Raw genomic sequence first — 20,732 nt, 5'->3', positions numbered from 1 at the left:
AATTATTTAATAAGAATATTTCATTCATTCAGATCTAGGATGTGTTATTTTAGTGTTCCCTTTATTTCTTGAGCAGTGTACTTAAGTAAAAATACTTTAACTTACTACTTAAGTAGTTTCTGTGGGTATCTGTACTTTACTATTTATGTTTTTGCCATATTTTACTTCACTACATTCCTAAAGAAAGTAATGTACTTTTTACTTCATACATTTTCCCTGAAACCCAAAAGCATACTATGAATTTTTAAAGAAAAATTGTCAAATTAACTCACTTATCAAGATAACATCCCTGGTCATCCATACTGCCTCTGATTTGGCAGATTCACTAAACACAAATTCCTTAGTTTGTAAATGATGTATTGGTGTGTGCCTCTGGCTATCCGTCAATAAAAAAAATAAAAAATAAAATTGTGCAGTCTGGTTTGCTTAATATATTTGCTTAATATATTTGAAATGATTTATACTTTTACTTTTGAGACATAAAAACTTAGGGCTGAAAGCCCGTTAACGGGATCGATATGACAACAGCCAGTGAAAGTGCAGGGCACCAAATTCAAAACATCAAAAATCTCAATTAAAATTCCTAAAAAATACATGTATTTTATACCATTTTAAAGGTTATCCTGTTGTTAATCCCACCACAGTGTCCGATTTCAAATATGCTTTACAGCAAAAGTCCCACAAACGATTATGTTAGGTCACCACCAAACGACAATAAACACAGACATTTTTTTCCAGCCAAAGATAGCAGTCACAAAAAGCACAAATAGAGATAAAATGAATCACTAACCTTTGATGATCTTCATCAGATGACACTCATAGGACGTCATGTTACACAATACATGTATGTTTTGTTTGATAAAGTTCATATTTATCAAAATATGAGTTTACATTGGCGCGTTACATTCACTAGTTCCAAAAACATCCAGTGATTTTGCATAGCCACATCATTCAACAGAAATACTCATCATAAATGTAGATGATAATACAAGTTATACACATGGAATTATAGATATACCTCTCCTTAATGCAACTACTGTATCTGATTTCAAAAAAACTTTACAGAATAAGCAAACCATGCAATAATCTGAGACAGAGCTCAGAAAAATTGTCACAATAGCCGCCATGTTGGCGTCAACATAAACAAGAAATGACATGATAAATATTCCCTTACCTTTGATGTTCTTCATCAGAAAGCACTCTAGGAATCCCAGGTCCACAATAAATGTTTGTTTTGTTCGATAATGTCTGTTATTTATGTCCAAATACCTCCTTTTGTTAGCGCGTTTGGTATACATATCCAAACGCTCATTCAGTCCCACAACACAGTAGAAGTGTCATTCAAATTACTATAGACAGTTGACATCTGGTGGAAGCCCTAGGAAGTGAAACATCATTAATATCTAAAGGGGATTTCAATGGGAACTATGGTGAATACATACCAAGCTCAGATTTCTCACTTCCTGTTTTGATTTCTCCTCAGGATTTTGCCTTCCATATGAGTTCTGTTATACTCACAGACATCATTCAAACAGTTTTAGAAACTTTAGAGTGTTTTCTATCCAATACCAATAATAATATGCATATATTAGCAACTGAGACTGAGGAGCAGGCTGTTTACTTTGGCCAACTTATTCATCCAAGCTACTCAATACTGCCCCCCAGCAATTCCATTTACTTTTGATACTTAAGCATATTTAAAACCAAAATCATGTTATACTTTTACTCAAGTAGTATTTTACTGGGTGACTTTTACTTAAGCCATTTTCTATGAAGGTATCTTTACTTTTACTCAAGTCTGACAATTTAGTACTTTTTCCACCACTGCCTACACAAAAACATCCCACCATGTCAAACAAACAAATGATCTGTCAGCATTTATACAATTACACAGAAACTTCCTGTTTTCATCATAGCTGTGTTTTTTTTTTTTTGGACATTTTTATATACGATATGACTTTACTCACATAAAAACTGTAGACGGAAGCATGGTTATGGACAACAATCAATATTGAAAGGAGTATTTATTGTCAACCATCATGCAAGGTCGAGCTGAAACAATAGGTAGTGGCATGCACCTTAAATGTTTGTTTGTGGCCCGCCATTATATAGAAGAAGAAGGTTGCCTGATGATGCCTAACCACAGAGATAGAGCACTCTAGGGCCCAAAAGTCTGTTTTAGCATGAGCAGCTCCATTGAGGTCTTTCACCATTTTTAAATAGTCAACTAGGTGGGACTTCCTATGGGTTAAGGAAGGATCACATAATTCCATCCAGGTCATCAGGAGGGATCAGCCAATTAATTATACTCATGAGAAAACGGTCCATAACTGAAAGTGGCAGTAAATCGCCAGGCATGGCATCACACCTGTTCAAACAACACACTATAGGTGGCAGTTTGGAACCTTTCAGTTTGTTTCCCAACTCAAGTAGTCGCGGAAGAAAATTGACTACTTTAGAATGGAGATGGCGCTGCCCATTTTCTCACGATTTCCACTTGTTACCACAGCCACAAATTCAAATTGGCTATATCGTAATGTGATGTTAAAGTTATAAAATGAAGGGGGGGGGAAATCGCTAGGTTAGGCATAAGGTTAGCAGCGTGGCTAAGGTTGGGTTTAAATCATATATTAAGAAAATACTTTGTAAAAATACGGGTAGGCCGTCAATGTAAAATAAGAATTTGTTCTTACTGACTAGTTAAATAAAATAAAAAATAAAATAAAAAAATAAAAAATGGGCGGGGTTAGTAACTGTGGCTGTGATAACTACACCTGCTCTCGCAGACGCCATATGGGACATGTATAATGTTGCGTTCTCTAGCTACCCATCTCTATGCGACTGTATGGCCTGACCCCTCACACGCTCCACCCCCTGGCCGTCATCAATCACGTTCACGTAGTTGATTCCTCGCACCTGCTTTGGTCAAGGCACATGTTGGTTAAAAAAATAGTATCGACAGAGATTGATTCGCTGTCATTAGCTTTAACTTTGCTTGATACATTGGACAACAAGCATAGCAATTGTTGTTTAGAAAGATGACCATGGACGACTTTCAATTCATGGATAGCTTCAAGAGAAAGCGCATCAAATTGACCCTCAAGACTGCGACTTTCCTTGGAATTGTTCAGCGGATAAACGCCAATAAAACTGTGATTTTAGAGGACGGTAAGTTATATAATTAATGTACTGACTTACATTATCTTGATTGAACTGTTTTACATGGTCATATTTTTTGCAAAGAATCTCCACGGTATCTGATCACATTTATCTCAGTAAGTTTGCTATGGTAGCTAACGTTAGTTAGCCAGCAAAGGCGGTTTTTCCAGAAAGGTGTGCGCGTGTGCTAGAGACTGACCTGGACCCCGTTTCCCAAAAGCATCTCCAAGTCAAATGTATTTATAACGCCATTTTTACACCAGCAGATGTCAAAGTGCTTATACAGAACCCAGCCTAAAACCCCACAGATTTAGAAGCACAGTGGCTGGGAAAAACTCCCTAGAAAGGCATGACCCTAGGACCAGGCTCTGAAGGGTGACCAGTCCTCTTCTGGCTCTGCCTGGTGGAGAACCAGGTCGTTCTTCAAGATGTTTACACGTTCATAGATGACCAGCAGGGTCAAGTAATAACAGTGGTTATAGAGCAGTGGTCACCAACCTTTTTGGAGTCGATCATTTTCTGAGTCAAAATGCAAAACGAGAGCCACTGCTCAGTTTTTCTGTACATTACTTAATAAACGTAAGCCTATGCAACATTAAGCAATTAAAAACTTTTCAGTAAAAAGTAGGCCTACTTGGACCTATCACTGCATATTGGCTATGCTGTAATTGCCCAATGTTATTTTCAGACCTTTTTCAAATGGTTTAAAAATGTTAGGTATATGATCACACAGGTAATATGTAATTTGTTGTATTACTTGCAAGGCATGGCTGAGTGACTATAATATTAGTTTTTTACTGGACTGACTGCCTGCTTCCGATGGCCAGTCTGAGGGGAGGGATGGAGCAGTGGTGAGGCTGCCTCTCACCTGACTCATAGTCATTTACATTTAAGTCATTTAGCAGACTCTCTTATCCAGAGCGACTTACAAATTGGTGCTTTCACCTTATGACATCCAGTGGAACAGCCACTTTACAATAGTGCATCTAGGTCTTTTAAGGGGGGTGAGATGGATTACTTGATCCTATCCTAGGTATTCCTTGAAGAGGTGGGGTTTCAGGTGTCTCCGGAAGGTGGTGATTGACTCCGCTGTCCTGGCGTCGTGAGGGAGTTTGTTCCACCATTGGGGGGCCAGAGCAGCGAACAGTTTTGACTGGGCTGAGCGGGAACTGTACTTCCTCAGTGGTAGGGAGGCGAGCAGGCCAGAGGTGGATGAACGCAGTGCCCTTGTTTGGGTGTAGGGCCTGATCAGAGCCTGGAGGTACTGAGGTGCCGTTCCCCTCACAGCTCCGTAGGCAAGCACCATGGTCTTGTAGCGGATGCGAGCTTCAACTGGAAGCCAGTGGAGAGAGCGGAGGAGCGGGGTGACGTGAGAGAACTTGGGAAGGTTGAACACCAGACGGGCTGCGGCGTTCTGGATGAGTTGTAGGGGTTTAATGGCACAGGCAGGGAGCCCAGCCAACAGCGAGTTGCAGTAATCCAGACGGGAGATGACAAGTGCCTGGATTAGGACCTGCGCCGCTTCCTGTGTGAGGCAGGGTCGTACTCTGCGGATGTTGTAGAGCATGAACCTACAGGAACGGGCCACCGCCTTGATGTTATTTGAGAACGACAGGGTGTTGTCCAGGATCACGCCAAGGTTCTAGTCCCTCCTCTCCCTCCATCCGCTGAGAAAAGGGGAGTCTTCCAGCTGATGGCGAAACTTGTCCTACAGCATTATTTCTGCCTCATGCACCAATTCATGTTACTCCTATGACCAGAGAAAGTAAAATATTCCATGACGTTAAAAGACGAGATGAAAATAATAACGCTTATCAAAACACGTTGCCCATACTCCTTCATTGCAGTGTTGGTTGTAGCATGAGTGGAAGTCGGGCGAATGTGCATTTTATTGCTTATAAAACTGTTGAACAAAGGGTTGACAGTGCTGAATAACGGCATGAACTTACTCATAAAACAGCAGCTCTTCGCTGTATTCATTGAGTCTCACTAGTCATGGTTATAAGTGTTAATCTCACATTATCAACTTTGATGTGCGTTCAAGGTTTCTTTTTACAGTCTATGGCTTGAGGAAGCTCAGATCACGGTGTCTGCAGTTATCTAATTAGCCAGCCTATAGGTGCACTTGATTTGCTCTCTGGGCCTGCCCGGTAGGCATCGTTTTATCTTCAGATACATAAAATGGGAACACTGCCTACCCGCCGCTAGGGCTGCTGAATCAAGTGCACCTACCACCAACAATGGGAACGCAAGGCTTTATTTTTTTACATAAATATTTGAAAGACTAGGAATGACGGGGACCAGTCGATTGAATCAAATTTTGTTCAAATCAAATTTTATTTATCAAATGTGACTAATACAACAGGTGTAGACCTTACTGTGAAATTATTACTTACAATCCCTTAATTAACCAACAATGCAGTTAAGAAAATGTTAAGTAAATATTTAAATTGATGAAAGGGGGAAGGAAAAAAACATGTCAATAACGAGGCTATATACAGGGGGTACCGGCCGAGTTATAGAGGATGCACCAGGTCAACACCTCAGAAGTAAAATGTTAGTTGGCTTTTCGTAGGTAAGTGTAACGGTATAACTTTACGTCCGTCCCCTCGCCCATACCCGGGCTCGAACCAGGGACCCTCTGCACACATCAACAACTGACACCCACGAAGCATTGTTACCCATCGCTCCACAAAAGCCGTGGCCCTTGCAGAGCAAGGGGAACCACTACTTCAAGGTCTCAGAGCAAGTGACGTCACCGATTGAAACGCTATTAGCGCGCACCACAGCTAACTAGCTAGCCATTTCACATCCGTTACACAAGCATTGAGGTCGAGACAGCAGGTGTGGTAGAGGGAGAGCGGGTCGAAACATTAGGTCCGGGACAAGTTAGCACGTCCGGTGAACAGGTCAGGGTTCCATAGCCGCAGGCAGAGCAGTAGAAACTGGATCAGCAGCACGATCAGGTGGGACGGGGACAGCCAGGAATCTTCAGGCCAGGTAGTCCTGAGGCATGGTCCTAGGGCTCAGGTTCTCTGGGAGGGGAGAGAGATGGAAAATTAGAGTGAGCATATGTGTAGCCTGATGTGTGCAATAATGTGCCAAATCTGTGATTTTAGAGCTTTAAAAAATGGCATTAGAATAATACGCCTTAATATTTGCAGCCATAGATGGTAATATCTCTATAGGAGCTAATCCATCAGTATTGTGAAATAATTTTAATGCCTCAAGTCCTCAACTGGCAGCTTCATTAAATAGTACCCGTAAAACACCAGTCTCAAAGTCAACAGTGAAGAGGCAAGTCCAGTGTCTGTTCTTTTGCTCATCTTAATCTTTTTATTGACTAGTCTGAGATGTCCTTTTCTTTGCAACTCTGCTTAGAAGGCCAGCATCCCAGAGTCTCCTCTTCACTGTTGACGTTGACTGGTGTTTTGTGGGTACTATTTAATGAAGCTGCCAGTTGAGGACTTGTGAGGCCGTCTGTTTCTCAAACTAGACACTCCAATGTACTTGTCCTCTTGCTCAGTTGTGCACCGGAGCATCCCGCTCCTCTTTCTATTCTGGTTAGAGCCAGTTTGTGTTCTGGAATCTTCAGTTTCTTGGCAATTTCTCGCTCTCGCATGGAATGGCCTTCATTTCTCAGAACAAGAATAGACTAATGAGTTTCAGTTGAAAATATCTTTGTTTCTGGCCATTTTGAGCCTGTAAATGAACCCACAAATGCTGATTCTCCAGATATTCAACTAGTCTAAAGAAGGCCAGTTTTTTTGTATTTCTGCTTTAATCAAAACAACAGTTTACAGCTGTGCTAACATAATTGCAAATGGGTTTTCTAATGATCAATTAGCCTTTTAAGATGAAAAACTTGGATTAGCTAACACATTGTGCCATTGGAACACCGGAGTGATGGTTGCTGATAATGAGCCTCTGTACGTCTACAGTTGAAGTCAGTTTCACAATTCCTGACATTTAATCCTAGTAATAATTCCCTGTTTTAAGTCAGTTAGGATCACCACTTTATTTTAAGAATGTGAAATGTCAGAATAATAGTAGAGTGAATGATTTATTTCAGATTTTATTTCATCACATTCCCAGTGGGTCAGAAGTTTACATACACTCAATTAGTATTTGGTAGCATTGCCTTTAAATTGTTTAACTTGGGTCAAATGTTTCAGGTAGCCTTCCACAAGCTTCCCACAATAAGTTGGGTGAATGTTGGCCCATTCCTCCTGACAGAGCTGGTGTAACTGAGTCAGGTGTGTAGGCACCTTGCTCTCACACGCTTTTTCAGTTCTGCCCACACATTTTCTATAGGATTGAGATCAGGGCTTTGTGATGGCCACTCCAATACCTTGACTTTGTTGTCCTTAAGCCATTTTGCCACAACTTTGGGATTATGCTTGGGGTCATTGTCCATTTGTAATGAAGCTTTAACTTCCTGACTGATGTCTTGCTTCAATATATCCACAAAATGTTCCTACCTCGTGATGGCATTTATTTTGTGAAGTGCACCAGTCCCTCCTGCAGCAAAGCACCCCCACAACATGATGATGCCACCCCGTGCTTCCCCCTTTTTCCTCCAAACATAATGATGGTCATTATGGCCAAACAGTTCTATTTTTGTTTCATCAGACCAGAGGAGATTTCACCAAAAGTGTGATATTTGCCCCCATGTGCAGTTGCAAACCATAGTCTGGCTTTTTTATGGTGGTTTTGGAGCAGTGGCTTCTTCCTTGCTGAGCGCCCTTTCAGGTTATGTGGATATAGATACTTTTGTACCCGTTTCCTCCAGCATCTTCACAAGGTCCTTTGCTCTTGTTCTGGGATTGATTTGCACTTTTCACACCACAGTACGTTCATCTCTAGGAGACAGAATGTCTCCTTCCTGAGCGGTATGACGGCTGCATGGTGTTTATACATATGAACGTGGTACCTTCAGGCGTTTGGAAATTGCTCCCAAGGATGAACCAGACTTGTGGAGGTCTACAATTGTGGCTGATTTGATTTTCCCATAATGTCAAGCAAAGAGGCACTGAGTTTGAAGGTAGGCCTTGAAATGCATCCACAGGTACACCTCCAATTGACTCAAATGATGTAAATTAGCCTATCAGAAGCTTCTAAAGCCATGACATCATATTCTAGATTTTTCCAAGCTGTTTAAAGTTAGTCAACTTTAGTGTATGTAATCTTCTGACCCACTGGAATTGTGATTAAGTGAAATAATCTGTCTGTATACAATTGTTGGAAAAATGACTTGTCATGCACAAAGTAGATGTCTGAACCGACTTGCCAAAACTATAGTTTGTTAACAAGAAATTTGTGGAGTGGTTGAAAAACAAGTTTTAATGACTCCAACCTAAGTGTATGTAAACTTCCGACTTCAACTCTATGTAGATATTCCATTAAAAATCAGCCATTTCCAGCTACAATAGTCATTTACAACATTAACAATGTTTACACTGTATTTCTGATCAATTTTATGTTATTTTAAAGGACAATTCTTGGGGGAAATTTCTAAGTGACCCCAAACTTTTGAACAGTAGTGTAGCTAGCTAGTATTTGACTGTTGCATGAAGCTAGTAGTCTGCAATGTATGGCTTTAATCTTTTTCAGTTGTGGATGTCAAGAATGGAAGGAAATTCCCTGGAGTGAAACTATTCTTTGGACATGAAATTCTCAATGGTAGGCAGCCAGAATCGTGCACTTTTATTTCTGTCATTATTACTAGCTACTTTTACAAGTTGAATCTAATCGTCTCTGGTCTTCTGCTATATATAACTATTAGTTACCCTTCTATCTTTCAGTGGAATTCCCAAATGTAACAAAGTCTGAACGGTATGTCCGATATTGACTTCATTAGTGAATGGATGAAAGATTATCTAACCATGGAATCATTCTTTGTATGCATCTGTCATATTTTACAATAGTTGACTTTGCTCACGGATAAATGAATGTGTCATTAGTATTGCATGCAATAATACCAAAAGACTGTCTGCTCAGAGATAACACCAGTGACTACAGACCTGAAGGTCACCTGACAGTGGCAGAGTTCCAGCCTTACAGGAAGGGTCTCATACTGAGTGAGTTGACCTCAGGTTAAATACTATATTGTACACGTTTAGCTAGTAGAAGCCATAGATTTGCATCATTAGCTTTTGTCATTAGTTGGTTTATATGATCTATGTAGTACTACAAATAGATATCTGCCATCCTCAGATGACGATGATGAGAGCCATGTCAACTTTGTCGTCATTGATGAGTTCCATGAGAAGTTTGGTCCTGCTGTGAGTACCTAACCCTCACAATCAGTTTCATATCACCTAGCCCCTGGGTGTAAGCTTCACATTACATAGCCAATTGGCATACAAAGGTGGATAACAGTTGAGGGAAATGAATCTAGTGGGAGCCTAAGGAGGTGTGTGTCTTGTCCTGTGGGCGTACGGATTGAACTCTCTAGCACCTTGCTTGGTCATGCTTTCCACCTAGATGATGCACATCCGGAAGCAGCAGGTGATCGGTATAGGAGCTGACGGGGTCGGGACGTTCCAGCACGAGAGACTCTGTTGGCTGCAGGTGAGGAAAGAGACTGTTCCTACCTAGGCTTTTACATATGCGTGTTTTATTTCACACAATCTATTACCTTTCATTGTTGGAAATTTGAACTGAACTATGTCTCTTTGTAGATTGCCACTAAGAACAAGGTGTACCTCTTTGACATCCTGTTGCTTGGAGCCCGGGCCTTCAAAAACGGCCTGTCCATGATCCTAGAAAATAACCACATATTAAAGGTGAGTAATTTATGTGGGAGAGTTTGACATATTATCCCATTTCACTTCCACCTCATGCAATTTCTGTCTGTATATATTTGTTGTTCAGGTCACTCATGACTGCCGGAGCCTCGCCGGATGTTTGATGGCTCAGTTTGGAGTAAATCTCACCAACGTCTTTGACACTCAGGTACTATACTGTAAAGTGTGCAGCCTACATGTTGTTCTATGAATGGATTCTTACTTACCTGTAGGCATCATACCAGGTGTTGTCCTACCTGCCTTATCACAGCAATGTAGTCATGTTATTTCTCCATAGGTGGCAGATATCCTGTGCTTCTACACAGAGACTGGTGGCTTCCTGCCAGACAGGGTCAGTACCCTACCGAAGGTGGTGAGCCTACATTTGAAGATGTCCTCGTCACAACTCTCCTCTCTCAACATCAAGTCTCTGCTCACCAAGGTACGGAACCCTAAAGGAGGGAACATAGCACAGCATTATGGATGTGGTGTTTGTGTCTTTGTCTCAGTGGAACAGAACTGTTGAAAGACTTGTATTTGTGTGTGTTAAAGGTTTACAAGGTGTCTGTACTAAACTGTATCGGTGTGTCTGTACTAAACCTGTAGGAGGACAAAGAGGTGTGGTACGTGCGTCCCTGCCCTTTGTCCCTGCTGAAGGTCATGGCCCTGTCGGTGATCCACCTGCAGCCTCTGAGACTGGTGCTGCTGGATGCCCTCATGGCTGACTACACAGGCCTGGTGGACTCCTACCTCAGCGGCAGCCGAGAGGAACCTGTTCACATGCATAACATCGGCTCGGTGAGCCACTGAGCTTCACACACACGACCCAACACAACCACGCAGATATAGTATTTACATCCTGAAACGTCCAGAGCCACTAACTCATTACTGTACATATGGCAATGTTGAGAGAATATTTAGTGACATAAAAATGAATAGATCTCCATGGCAGTAATGGTCTGAGATATAAATGTCTGTGTGTTGTGATGATATAGAAGCTAATGGGCAGCTGTGTGTCTGTCTACAGAGCAGTGTTCTGGAGCTGCCCAGGGAGCTGCGGGAGTTGGAGCACACGCGTCAGAAGCGCCAGAAGTGGGCCGTCGACCGCTACCCTGTCACTGAGCAGGGCCTGCTGGAGCGCTCCAACCCCAGACCCCTAACCCCATCACAGAATGGGCAGGGCCAGGACACAGCCACCCAAAGACAACCAGACCCTCCTGTCCCCACAGCAGTGGTGCCTGTAGTCCCAGCACCAGGGCAGGGCCCAGCAGAGACACCCTGTCCCAGCAATACCCTGGGGGCCTCTGACCTCCATGCTATGACCAGTGCCCTGACACAAGAGGCCCAGCAGAGCTACAGGAAACAGCCGTCTGGAGGAGTCAGCCCAGTGGCTAAATCAGGAGCACCAGGACTCTTGGAGATAGTGATGGACACAATGGCAGGCAGAGGGAGGTCCCTGTTGAAAGACCCAACACCACCCATTCTCCCTGTGTTCCCCTCGATGGGAAGAGGCCTGGCTCTCCCGATACCAGCAGCCCAGGTCCCCAAGGAGAGCCCCGGAGCCCTGAAGACCCAGGCCCCAGTGGGGAGGGTGGAGGTGCCTGTCCCCCCAGGCCCAAGACCCAGCCCAGTACAGCCATCTGAAAACATTCCTGGTGCAGGGAGAGGCCTCATTCAGAAACCCCAATGTCTCACCTCTCCTCTCAGTCTCTCCTTCAGTTCATTTAGAAAGAGCCACCTATGATTGGGATTGTTTGGTTCAAAATTACTTGTACATTTTTATTCTACAAAGACCACTAGGTGGCGGTAAATTGTCAATTGTTTGCAATATAAATTGCACCAATGTTGGTTGTTTTAGTTAACTGCTTTTCTATTTCAATCACATAATTGGATGAGTGATATTTAGTTGTGTCCATGGTATCTGGTTAACCTGTACATTTGTTTATTTAAGCTTCTATTTTTAAGTTGACTTAAATTGCTGTTCATCACTTGTTCCTTTACAAAATTAATTTAACACCAGTTCAATACTCTGATTTATTCTCACTCTCTTTCTGGCCTGATTTGCGTGAGTAATGGTACATCCTGAATCTGTTAAGTGCAGTCATTTCACTTGGTAATGAGCCCCTCGGCGTACAGGGAATATTCTGCCAGGCTACAGCCTGATTATGTTCAACTAATTCCTTTGATAACAATACAGAACATAGTGTATTAATTCATACCAGCCCACACCTGGATGATCTGTGCAGCACCAGCAGAATTATAGTTCAGCCAAATGAAGCACATCAAGTTCAAATATTGTATACAAGAAAAACCTTTTTATGATTCATTAATTTCAAAATGTTTCTTCTCAAAGTCCAATAGTCAGTTGTGTAAAACAAATGCTAACACAGAATAAAGTACGCAATATAGCTTAGGATGATCAATTTACTAAATTTGGCTTCATGGTTGCTGTTAATTGAGGTGGAACGCAGGAAAGCATTGATAGATGTGCTGTTAATGAAAGAAAAACATTGTTTCTGGAAGGTTGCTTTGATTACAGATGACTGCAAAACCATTAGAGCTGGCACAGAATGAATGCAGGATGTTGACATGAAATTGATATTGCCTGTCTGCAGCACTAATCACTCAAGAAGTTCAGATGCTGACGATCATAAGTACCCAACACCTGCCTATGTTTTACATAGGAAAACAAAGCCATGTCTTTATTAATTTATGGGCTTCCTGAATTAGGATCCTGCAATGCAGATATTACACACGTGTTCCACAAAGAGCCACTTTGATTTGATTTTCAGAGGTGCAGTTTGGGATCAACAGGATATTAAGACAAAAACAATGTGTTTAAACCGCAGCAGGGCGTGCAGTACAAATGGGGCCCACATTAATCACGTCTTATTGCCATGGTTATCTACGTATAGCAGCTTGGGATCATGCCAGGTACCCTCATTGAAGGCATGAAACAGATAAAGTAGTATTTAATTAACTAGGAGGGAGCAGAGCACAAAGACCCATCTCTCTTAGCAACTGGCTCCTCCTCAGCTTCTGTTAGGGACTGGATCGATAGTAGTGAATGGCGGGCAGATTGAGAGTTGCATATCGGGATATTATTTTTGACTATATATCGTATAGTTCTGACTATCGCAATAGTTTGGTACAGGTACAGCCTGCACCAAAATGGCATAGCTTGTTTTCCATTTACTTTAAAAAAAAATAGGAAGCCAGTTTTCAGCAAATTCCATGACTGATCAAAACTTTTTTTTCATGGCTCTCTTGTCCCTCTGCAGCAGACTTATGGTGAGATCATGGATTATTCTGTACTTCATCTCCTAGCCTCCTAGGCCTTTTGAGCTTCTTTTAGATTTCAAATTGAAACCGTCATCTTGTTTCCAGTAATGTGACTGAAAATAGAATTCCAATCAATTTAGCCTTGAGACATTGACTAGTGGCTGTAAGAGCCCTTCTGCATTAAGGTTTTCACAAGGTTCTCTTCACTGTTGGGCTGTATCAGTCAGTACATATGAAGTGTACTGTGTATGGTTGGCAGAAATCACATGGCCCAATCCATTGTTTGCCATACTCTTCCAGTTCCTGGAACTGTGCAGGACCAGTCTGTCATTGCCTTTGGTCATAAAACAGTCAACGTTCCCATTGTTTATCCATCGTTTTCTTTACTATATGATGAAGGGGATGTCGATTTTTCAGAGTCTGACTAAACACTCTGGTTCTAGTTGTTCAGGAGGCTGTATCTCCCCAGTCTCTGTGTTTTGCTGATGTGAAGAAAGGGGTGCAGGAAGAGGGAGGTCTACCACAGGGCTGTAGACAGCTAGGACCGGTCATTGACGGGTAGAGAGGGACCCTTATTTTAGAGGACACTGCATTTCCTGTCTGTCACAATAATGCATTATGAGCTCCACTTCCTGTTTCTCAGGCCTGAGAGGAAGGAACAGGGCGCTTGTCACACGATATTCATGGCTTCCTACCAGAAGGACAGTCGACTACACCTTGAACATCGCAGCAGGATGTGCATGGTTATTTTTAGTGTCGGAAAGGTAGGACACAGACAAACACAATCTTCAGAAATTCCAGCTGTGTTCGTTCATTGGTTACTAGAAACTTGTTTCCATGTTGTGGCTCTTCCCCGGAGGAACGTGGAGGTCTACTGTTTGCTCATGGTGTCTACATGTGCGTCAGATGCAATTCCTTCCACAGTTAAATAAACAACAATACAATTAATAAACTCCTTCATTCAGTTACTGGATGCTTTATCTGTACTATAAACTTAATACCCAACCTTCAAAACCGCTCATCTTAATTACATGGGAATTGATTATATATTCAACAGGAACAATCTCACCATTCTATCTATACTTGGGGGACTATTATTGGTATACAATATTTCCATAAAACCACATCCACTACAGACTAGAGGTTGACAGATTAAATTGGAATGGCTGATTAATTAGGGCCGATTTCAAGTTTTCATAATCGGAAATCGGTATTTTTGGATGCCGATTTGCAGTTTTTTTCCCTTTTCTTTCCTCCACACCTTTTTATTTAACTAGGCAAGTCAGTTAAGAACAAATTCTTATTTTCCATGACGGCCTAGGAACAGTGGGTTAACTGCCTTGTTCAGGGGCAGAACCACAGATGTTTACCTTGTCAGCTCAGGGATTCAATCTTGCAAGTTTACGGTTAACTAGTCCAATGCTCGAATCACCTGCCTCACAAGGAGCCTGCCTGTTACGCGAATGAAGTAAGAAGCCTAGGTACGTTGCTAGCTAGCATTAAACGTATCTTATAACTAGTGATTATGATTGATTTTTATAACTACACATGGTTGATGATATTACTAGTTTATCTAGCGTGTCCTGCGTTGCATATAATCGATGCGGTGCGCATTCGCGAAAAAGGACTGTCGTTGCTCCAACGTGTACCTAACCATAAACATCAATGCCTTTCTTAAAATCAATACACAGAAGTATATATTTTAACCTGCATATTTAGCTTAAAGATATCCAGGTTAGCAGGCAACATTAACCAGGTGAAATTGTGTCACTTCTCTTGCGTTCATTGCACGCAGAGTCAGGGTTTATGCAACAGTTTGGGCCGCCTGGCTCATTGCGAACTAATTTGCCAGAATTTTACGTAATTATGACATAACATTTGAAGGTTGTGCAATGTAACCGCAATATTTAGACTTAGGGATGCCACCCGTTAGATAAAATACGGAACGGTTCCGTATTTCACTGAAATAATGTTTTCGAAATGATAGTTTCTGCATTCGACCATATTAATGACCTAAGGCTCTTATTTCTGTGTTTTATGATATAATTAAGTCTGATTTGATAGAGCAGTCTGAGCGGTGGTAGGCACCAGCAGGCTCGTAAGCATTCATTCAAACAGCACTTTCGTGCGTTTTGCCAGCAGCTCTTCGAAATGCTTCAAGCATTGCGCTGTTTATGACTTCAAGCCTATCAACACCCGAGATTAGGCTGGTGTAACCGATGTGAAATGGCTAGCTAGTTAGCGGGTGCGCGCTAATAGTGTTTCAAACGTCACTCGCTCTGAGACTTGGAGTAGTTGTTCCCCTTGCTGTGCATGGGTAACGCTGCTTCGAGGGTGGCTGTTGCCGATGTGTTCCTGGTTCGAGCCCAGGTAGCGGCGAGGAGAGGGATGGAAGCTATACTGTTGCACTGGCAATACTAAAGTGCCTATAAGAACATCCAATAGTCAAAGGTATATGAAATACAAATGATAGAGAGAGAAATAGTCCTATAATAACTACAACCTAAAACGTCTTACCTGGGAATATTGAAGACTCATGTTAAAAGGAAACACCAGCTTTCATATGTTCTGAGCAAGGAACTTAGCAAGGAACTTTATTTGATGCTAAATTGATTTTATTGATATATTAAGTTAAAATAAGTGTTCATTCAGTATTGTTGTAATTGTCATTATTACAAATAAATGTTTAAAAAAATCGGCCGATTTTAATCGGTATCGGCTTATTTTTGGCCCTCCGATAATCGGCATCGGCATTGAAAAATCATAATCGGTCGACCTCTACTACAGACATTCACGATTGTATTCACCGTATTCACCTGATCACAGAGGCATCGTGACACGACACACAACAGCATTATTCATTGCCGTGGCTTGTATATTATCCCCTTTGTCACAGGACCCAAAACAACGGTTGTAACCCACTACTTTCTACTATGTTACCGCTGTCCTATTTAAAATGGGTCAATGTTCCTAGGAAACCACCATCCCTCTTGACTATTGTTAGGTTACAGATTGGTTCATAATTAATAGGACTTCATGAATTATTAACCATAGAGGGGGGGAATGAATTGTCCCACCCTCTCCTTTTCTGCTCCTCTTTCTAGAATTATCATTCAGTTTGTTGGTTTGCACCAGCACATCTTGGCCAAAACCATCATTAATATTCACACTTGAGTTGAGCGCTCGCCTGGGCAAGCGCTTATCTTGCCCACAGCTTGCCGGTCATTAAGCAGATTGAGCAGAAAGGAGAGGAGCAGAGAGCGGTGTCCGGGTCATTGACTTGATCATCTCTCCCCCTGTGTGTGCACTCTTCACATCTGCCCCCCCCCCCCGACAGGTCTTGATCATCAGGCCTGGGTGGTTGTGGCTCCACAAGTGAACACTTCTCTGCCGTTAGGTGTGATGACTGGCATAAGGTGTCAGCGAGAGCTTTGCTGTTGGCAGCCATCATCTCTCCCCTGGGTGTCTGTGGTTTTGCCTGAGTAGCAGAGTCAGTCAGAGGTGGGTGATTTAATTGCCCTGTAGTGTTGGGGAGTTTTGATTAGTCAGTCTTACCTGAGCACTGAGGCAGGTAGGCGGGTTGAGCATTAGCTGCCACTTCTGGTTAAATGTGAAAACAATAGAACTAATAATCTGTACTTTATTATCCTTGTCCACAGGGACAAACACATCAATCATCAGGTTCTACAGTATTTCACACCTTCCATCTGCTTGTATAATACATTACTCTGTTATAAGATCCCTTTCATTCATCCTACATATATAGTCCCTCTTTTGCTCCCCTTTTCTCTCTCTCTAGAGTTACACGATTAGCTCCCATTGTGCAGCACTGGTCATATTCAACAGAGGAATGAATAGTTAATGTGAGAACAGCCAAGCTTCACAGATGGCCACTCAGGTAGGGCAAACATGAAAACACTGCATTAATATTGCAGTATGCTCTACTGAAGACTAGCTAAGGTATCCCTGTGGTCACTAGTCAGGCTCCACCAGGACATGAGGAGAGCTGTGACCAAACCTAATGATCAGCCTTCAGATGTAAGGGCCTTTGCGTTTAAAGGCCCTATACTATATACTGATTGTACATCATGCCTAAGTTCTTGAATGTGTAATATCTGCACAGGCTTCTCTGCAGTGATCTCTCCCTCTCCTCTCCTGTGTACACAGGGAGGCAGCAGGCTGGAGACTAAGCTGTCTGGGGCCTTTGGCGGACTCTCTCTCCACCAGAAGCCTGTGCCATATTGTGACCTTCAGCCAGAGCAGACTGAATCATCGACAGTGGGAACAGATTGAGTGAGCAGATGAGCCGTGTGTAGCCGGGCAGAGGGCAGGCCTGCGGAATAGTACTCAAATACCCCTGTGCCAATCTGTACAACTGGCATCAAATGGACTGTTTCGCACCCAGGCCTTTAACCCCCTAAGGTTGATGTCTGCGCCCCCATGAAAATCTAATTAGTATTATACAAAAAATCACAATAAAAATCTGTCAGTTTAAGCTAGAGATATGTTTTGTTGCATTGGATGTGTCTCAATCCACCATATCCGCCTATGTCGCACTTCCGCATCTCCAGTGAAAGATAACAGATCTAGTGGTGTTTGTCAGTCCATGAGACATCACCACAAATCTGTCTTCTCACAAAACCGTCTATAGCATCTGAACGCTTTGACCTACAAACATGGTGTTCTCCGTTTTGCTCCACAAATCTGCCAACTTCTGTCTGTAGCGTCCGAACAGTTTGGGCTACACACTAAAATGACCCCTCTCTGCAAAGGTGAGACTCTCACAAACATTTGCTCTAGGACGCCCACAGGCCTCACAAGACTCAACTGAAACACCTGTCCCCCGGGAACAATTGAAAATATGAATGGAAGTACAGTACCAATCAAAAGTTTGGACCTACCTACTCATTCTAGGGTTTTTCTTTATTTTTACTATTTTCTACATTGAAGAATAATAGTGAAGACATCAGACTATGATATGACACGTATGGAATCATGTAGTAACCAAAAAAAGTGTTAAATCAAAATATTTTATATTTGTGATTCTTCAAAGTAGCTACCCTTTGCCTTGACAGCTTTTGGCACAATTGGCACTCTCTCAACCAGCTTCATGAGGTAGTCACCTGGAATGTATTTCAATTAACAGGTGTGCCTTTGAAGAATCTAAAATATTAAATATATTTTGATTTGTTTAACACTTTTTTGGTTACTACATGATTCGATATGTTTTATTTAATAGTTTGTCTTCACTATTATTCTACAATGTAGAACATAGTTAAAATGAGGAAAAACCCTTGAATGAGTAAGTGTGTCCAAACTTTTGACTGTTACTGTATATATCAGGGGTTGGCAACTCCAGTCTTCGAGGGCCTGATTGGTGTCACACTTTTTCTCCATCCCTAGCAAACACAGCTGATTAATCCAATTGCATTCTAAACTGAAGATCATGATTAGGTGATTATTGGAGTCAGGTGTGTTAACTGGGGCTGGGGCAAAACTGACACCAATCAGGCCCTGGAGGACTGGATTTGCCCTCCCCTGGCATATATGAAGACTGTTTAATGCCAAAAATATGGGTTTATTTCATATATAGGAGAGACACTTCAGAATATACTTCTATTTTATTTGTTTTTGGGACTGTTGTTCAATGTAGTGAATCTGTTATTCAATATGTAATAGCAGTAAGACCCCCAAAAATGTTTCATCAATGTTTTTTTGATACTTCAAGGGGTCTTAAAATTCTAAATGAAATCGCTAAATGATCCTTGGTATGACAATGGCCATGTTCTGTTATAATCTCCACCCGGCACAACCAGAAGAGGACTGGCCACCCCTCATAGCCTGGTTCCTCTCTAGGTTCTGGCCTTTCTAGGGAGTTTTTCCTAGCCACCGTGCTTCTACACCTGCATTGCTTGCTGTTTGGGGTTTTAGGCTGGGTTTATGTACAGCACTTTGACATCAGCTGATGTAAGACAGGCTTTATAAATACATTTGATTGATTGGTTATGACCTTCTTAAAATTCCATATAGCTTAGTAACCCCCCAACCCAATTGAACACTTATGGGAGATTCTGGAGCGGTGCTTGAGACAGCGTTCTCTGCCACCATCAACAAAACAACAAATGATGGAATTTCTCGTGGAAGAATGGTGTTGCTTGCATCCCTCCAATAGAGTTCCAGACACTTGTAGATTCTATACCAAGACGCATGGAAGCTGTTCTGATGGCTTGTGGTGACCCAGCGTGGTATAAAGACATTTTATCACTTTATGTTGGTGTTTCCTTTATTTTGGCAGTTACCTGTATGTTCATGGGGAGAGGTGGCTCTTGCCTTAGGGGGTGTGAGAGGACCAGAGAGGAACCAACCATGTCTGTCAGCCTGTCTGCTATGTAGGGCTGGAGCTTTTCACTTGACCTTGATGATGGACCCCATGGCATGGCACCAGGAAACTCTACGCCCAGCACTGGAGGACAAGTGGTAGCCTTCCCATCCCAACCTGAGCCCAGGGTAGAGGCCAGGGACACAGTGGGATGTCAACAGAGAAGATCTAGAACAATCAGAATGCCAGCTGAACGTTTCTGATGCATTTTGGACTTAAGTTTACCAACTGCTGACTAACTGGCCTCATTGCAGTCCCTTTGGTTCAAAGCCTTGTTCTAAACCAGGGGGATAATGACCAAACAAATAGGACATTAATTATTCACAAATATGACCATGGTCATGTGTCAAAGAGATCCATGGTAATGAATGGAACCTCTACTTGATGTTCCACAGATTAGAGATCTACTGTATCTCCAATTGTACAGCAGACACTGACAGCACAATAGAATGTGCCTGTGCAGAATTTTTCGAAACATCAATGAAGATGCAAAGGCACATTACTCAGTGAGGTTTCTTGCCTTGCTGGATCTGGGAATCTCATAGGCTTAGCGGCTTTGAGGAAAGGGCGTGCTGGTCAATAGAAGAAAATGTGTTTATTCACCAGAATCTCTGGTAATTAGTCATCTGTATATTGGCACCATCATCTGTCACAAATGTTTTTGATAAAAAAAAGGTGGGAGATTGTGGGGGACGGTTGATTATAGCCACAGGGAAGGCTTGGGGAGGAAGAAGGCTCCCTGTGGCTGGATGAATTAGTGCCTGCTGGTTTGGCCTGGCAGCTGTGCTCTGTTCCTGGCACACTGACAGCCTGCTTGGCAGGATGATGCCAGTCTGCAGGTTGGCCCTGACAACATATCTGGGAGGTGCCAACGCCAGGCCCACCAAACTCAAACTCCTCCAGTCCCTCCATCAGGCTTTGTCTCCAAACCTACTCACCATTCTCTCTACTTGTTTTGGGAATATTATTGGATTAGTGGTGGATTAAGTTTGGCAATTAAAAGGGCAAAATTGATTGATCTCATGTGGGACATTGTAAATGCCACTTTAAGCCTAGCTGACATTCAGCAGTAATGAAAAATGTCACCATACAGTATTCTTCACACCGCATGAATTTGTTCCTAG

General features: G+C 42.3%; 1 protein-coding gene across 3 annotated transcripts; it reads left to right on the top strand.

The window, feature by feature from the left end:
• Positions 1–2,823: 2,823 nt before the first annotated feature.
• exd1 (exonuclease 3'-5' domain containing 1) lies at positions 2,824–19,498 on the top strand. Of its 3 annotated transcripts, none has more exons than XM_029675377.2 (13): positions 2,824–3,168; positions 8,773–8,841; positions 8,964–8,994; positions 9,160–9,239; positions 9,376–9,443; positions 9,646–9,732; positions 9,843–9,947; positions 10,036–10,116; positions 10,246–10,389; positions 10,554–10,745; positions 10,975–13,993; positions 16,567–16,730; positions 17,397–19,498. In XM_029675377.2, exons 1-11 carry the CDS (start codon positions 3,039–3,041, stop codon positions 11,689–11,691), a joined length of 1,704 nt encoding a protein of 567 aa, XP_029531237.2. In that variant the 5' UTR covers positions 2,824–3,038; the 3' UTR covers positions 11,692–13,993; positions 16,567–16,730; positions 17,397–19,498. The 3 variants fall into 3 exon arrangements, with proteins under 3 accessions (XP_029531237.2, XP_064881769.1, XP_029531236.2); XM_065025697.1 differs by having other exon boundaries at positions 10,975–14,710; XM_029675376.2 differs by lacking the exon at positions 16,567–16,730.
• Positions 19,499–20,732: the final 1,234 nt, after the last annotated feature.

Source organism: Oncorhynchus nerka, linkage group LG12, assembly GCF_034236695.1.
Source record: "Oncorhynchus nerka isolate Pitt River linkage group LG12, Oner_Uvic_2.0, whole genome shotgun sequence".
NCBI lineage: Eukaryota > Metazoa > Chordata > Actinopteri > Salmoniformes > Salmonidae > Oncorhynchus > Oncorhynchus nerka.
This window is presented reverse-complemented; position numbering and strand designations above follow the sequence as displayed.

What these genes read in the sequence shown, in the direction of transcription:
- exd1 (XM_029675376.2), top strand. Translation starts at nt 3,039, where the DNA reads ATGACCATGGACGACTTTCAATTCATGGATAGCTTCAAGAGAAAGCGC. An exon ending in AACTGTGATTTTAGAGGACG is followed by an intron (nt 3,169 to 8,772) that starts GTAAGTTATATA and finishes AATCTTTTTCAG; the next exon opens with TTGTGGATGTCAAGAATGGA. An exon ending in ATGAGAAGTTTGGTCCTGCT is followed by an intron (nt 9,444 to 9,645) that starts GTGAGTACCTAA and finishes CTTTCCACCTAG; the next exon opens with ATGATGCACATCCGGAAGCA.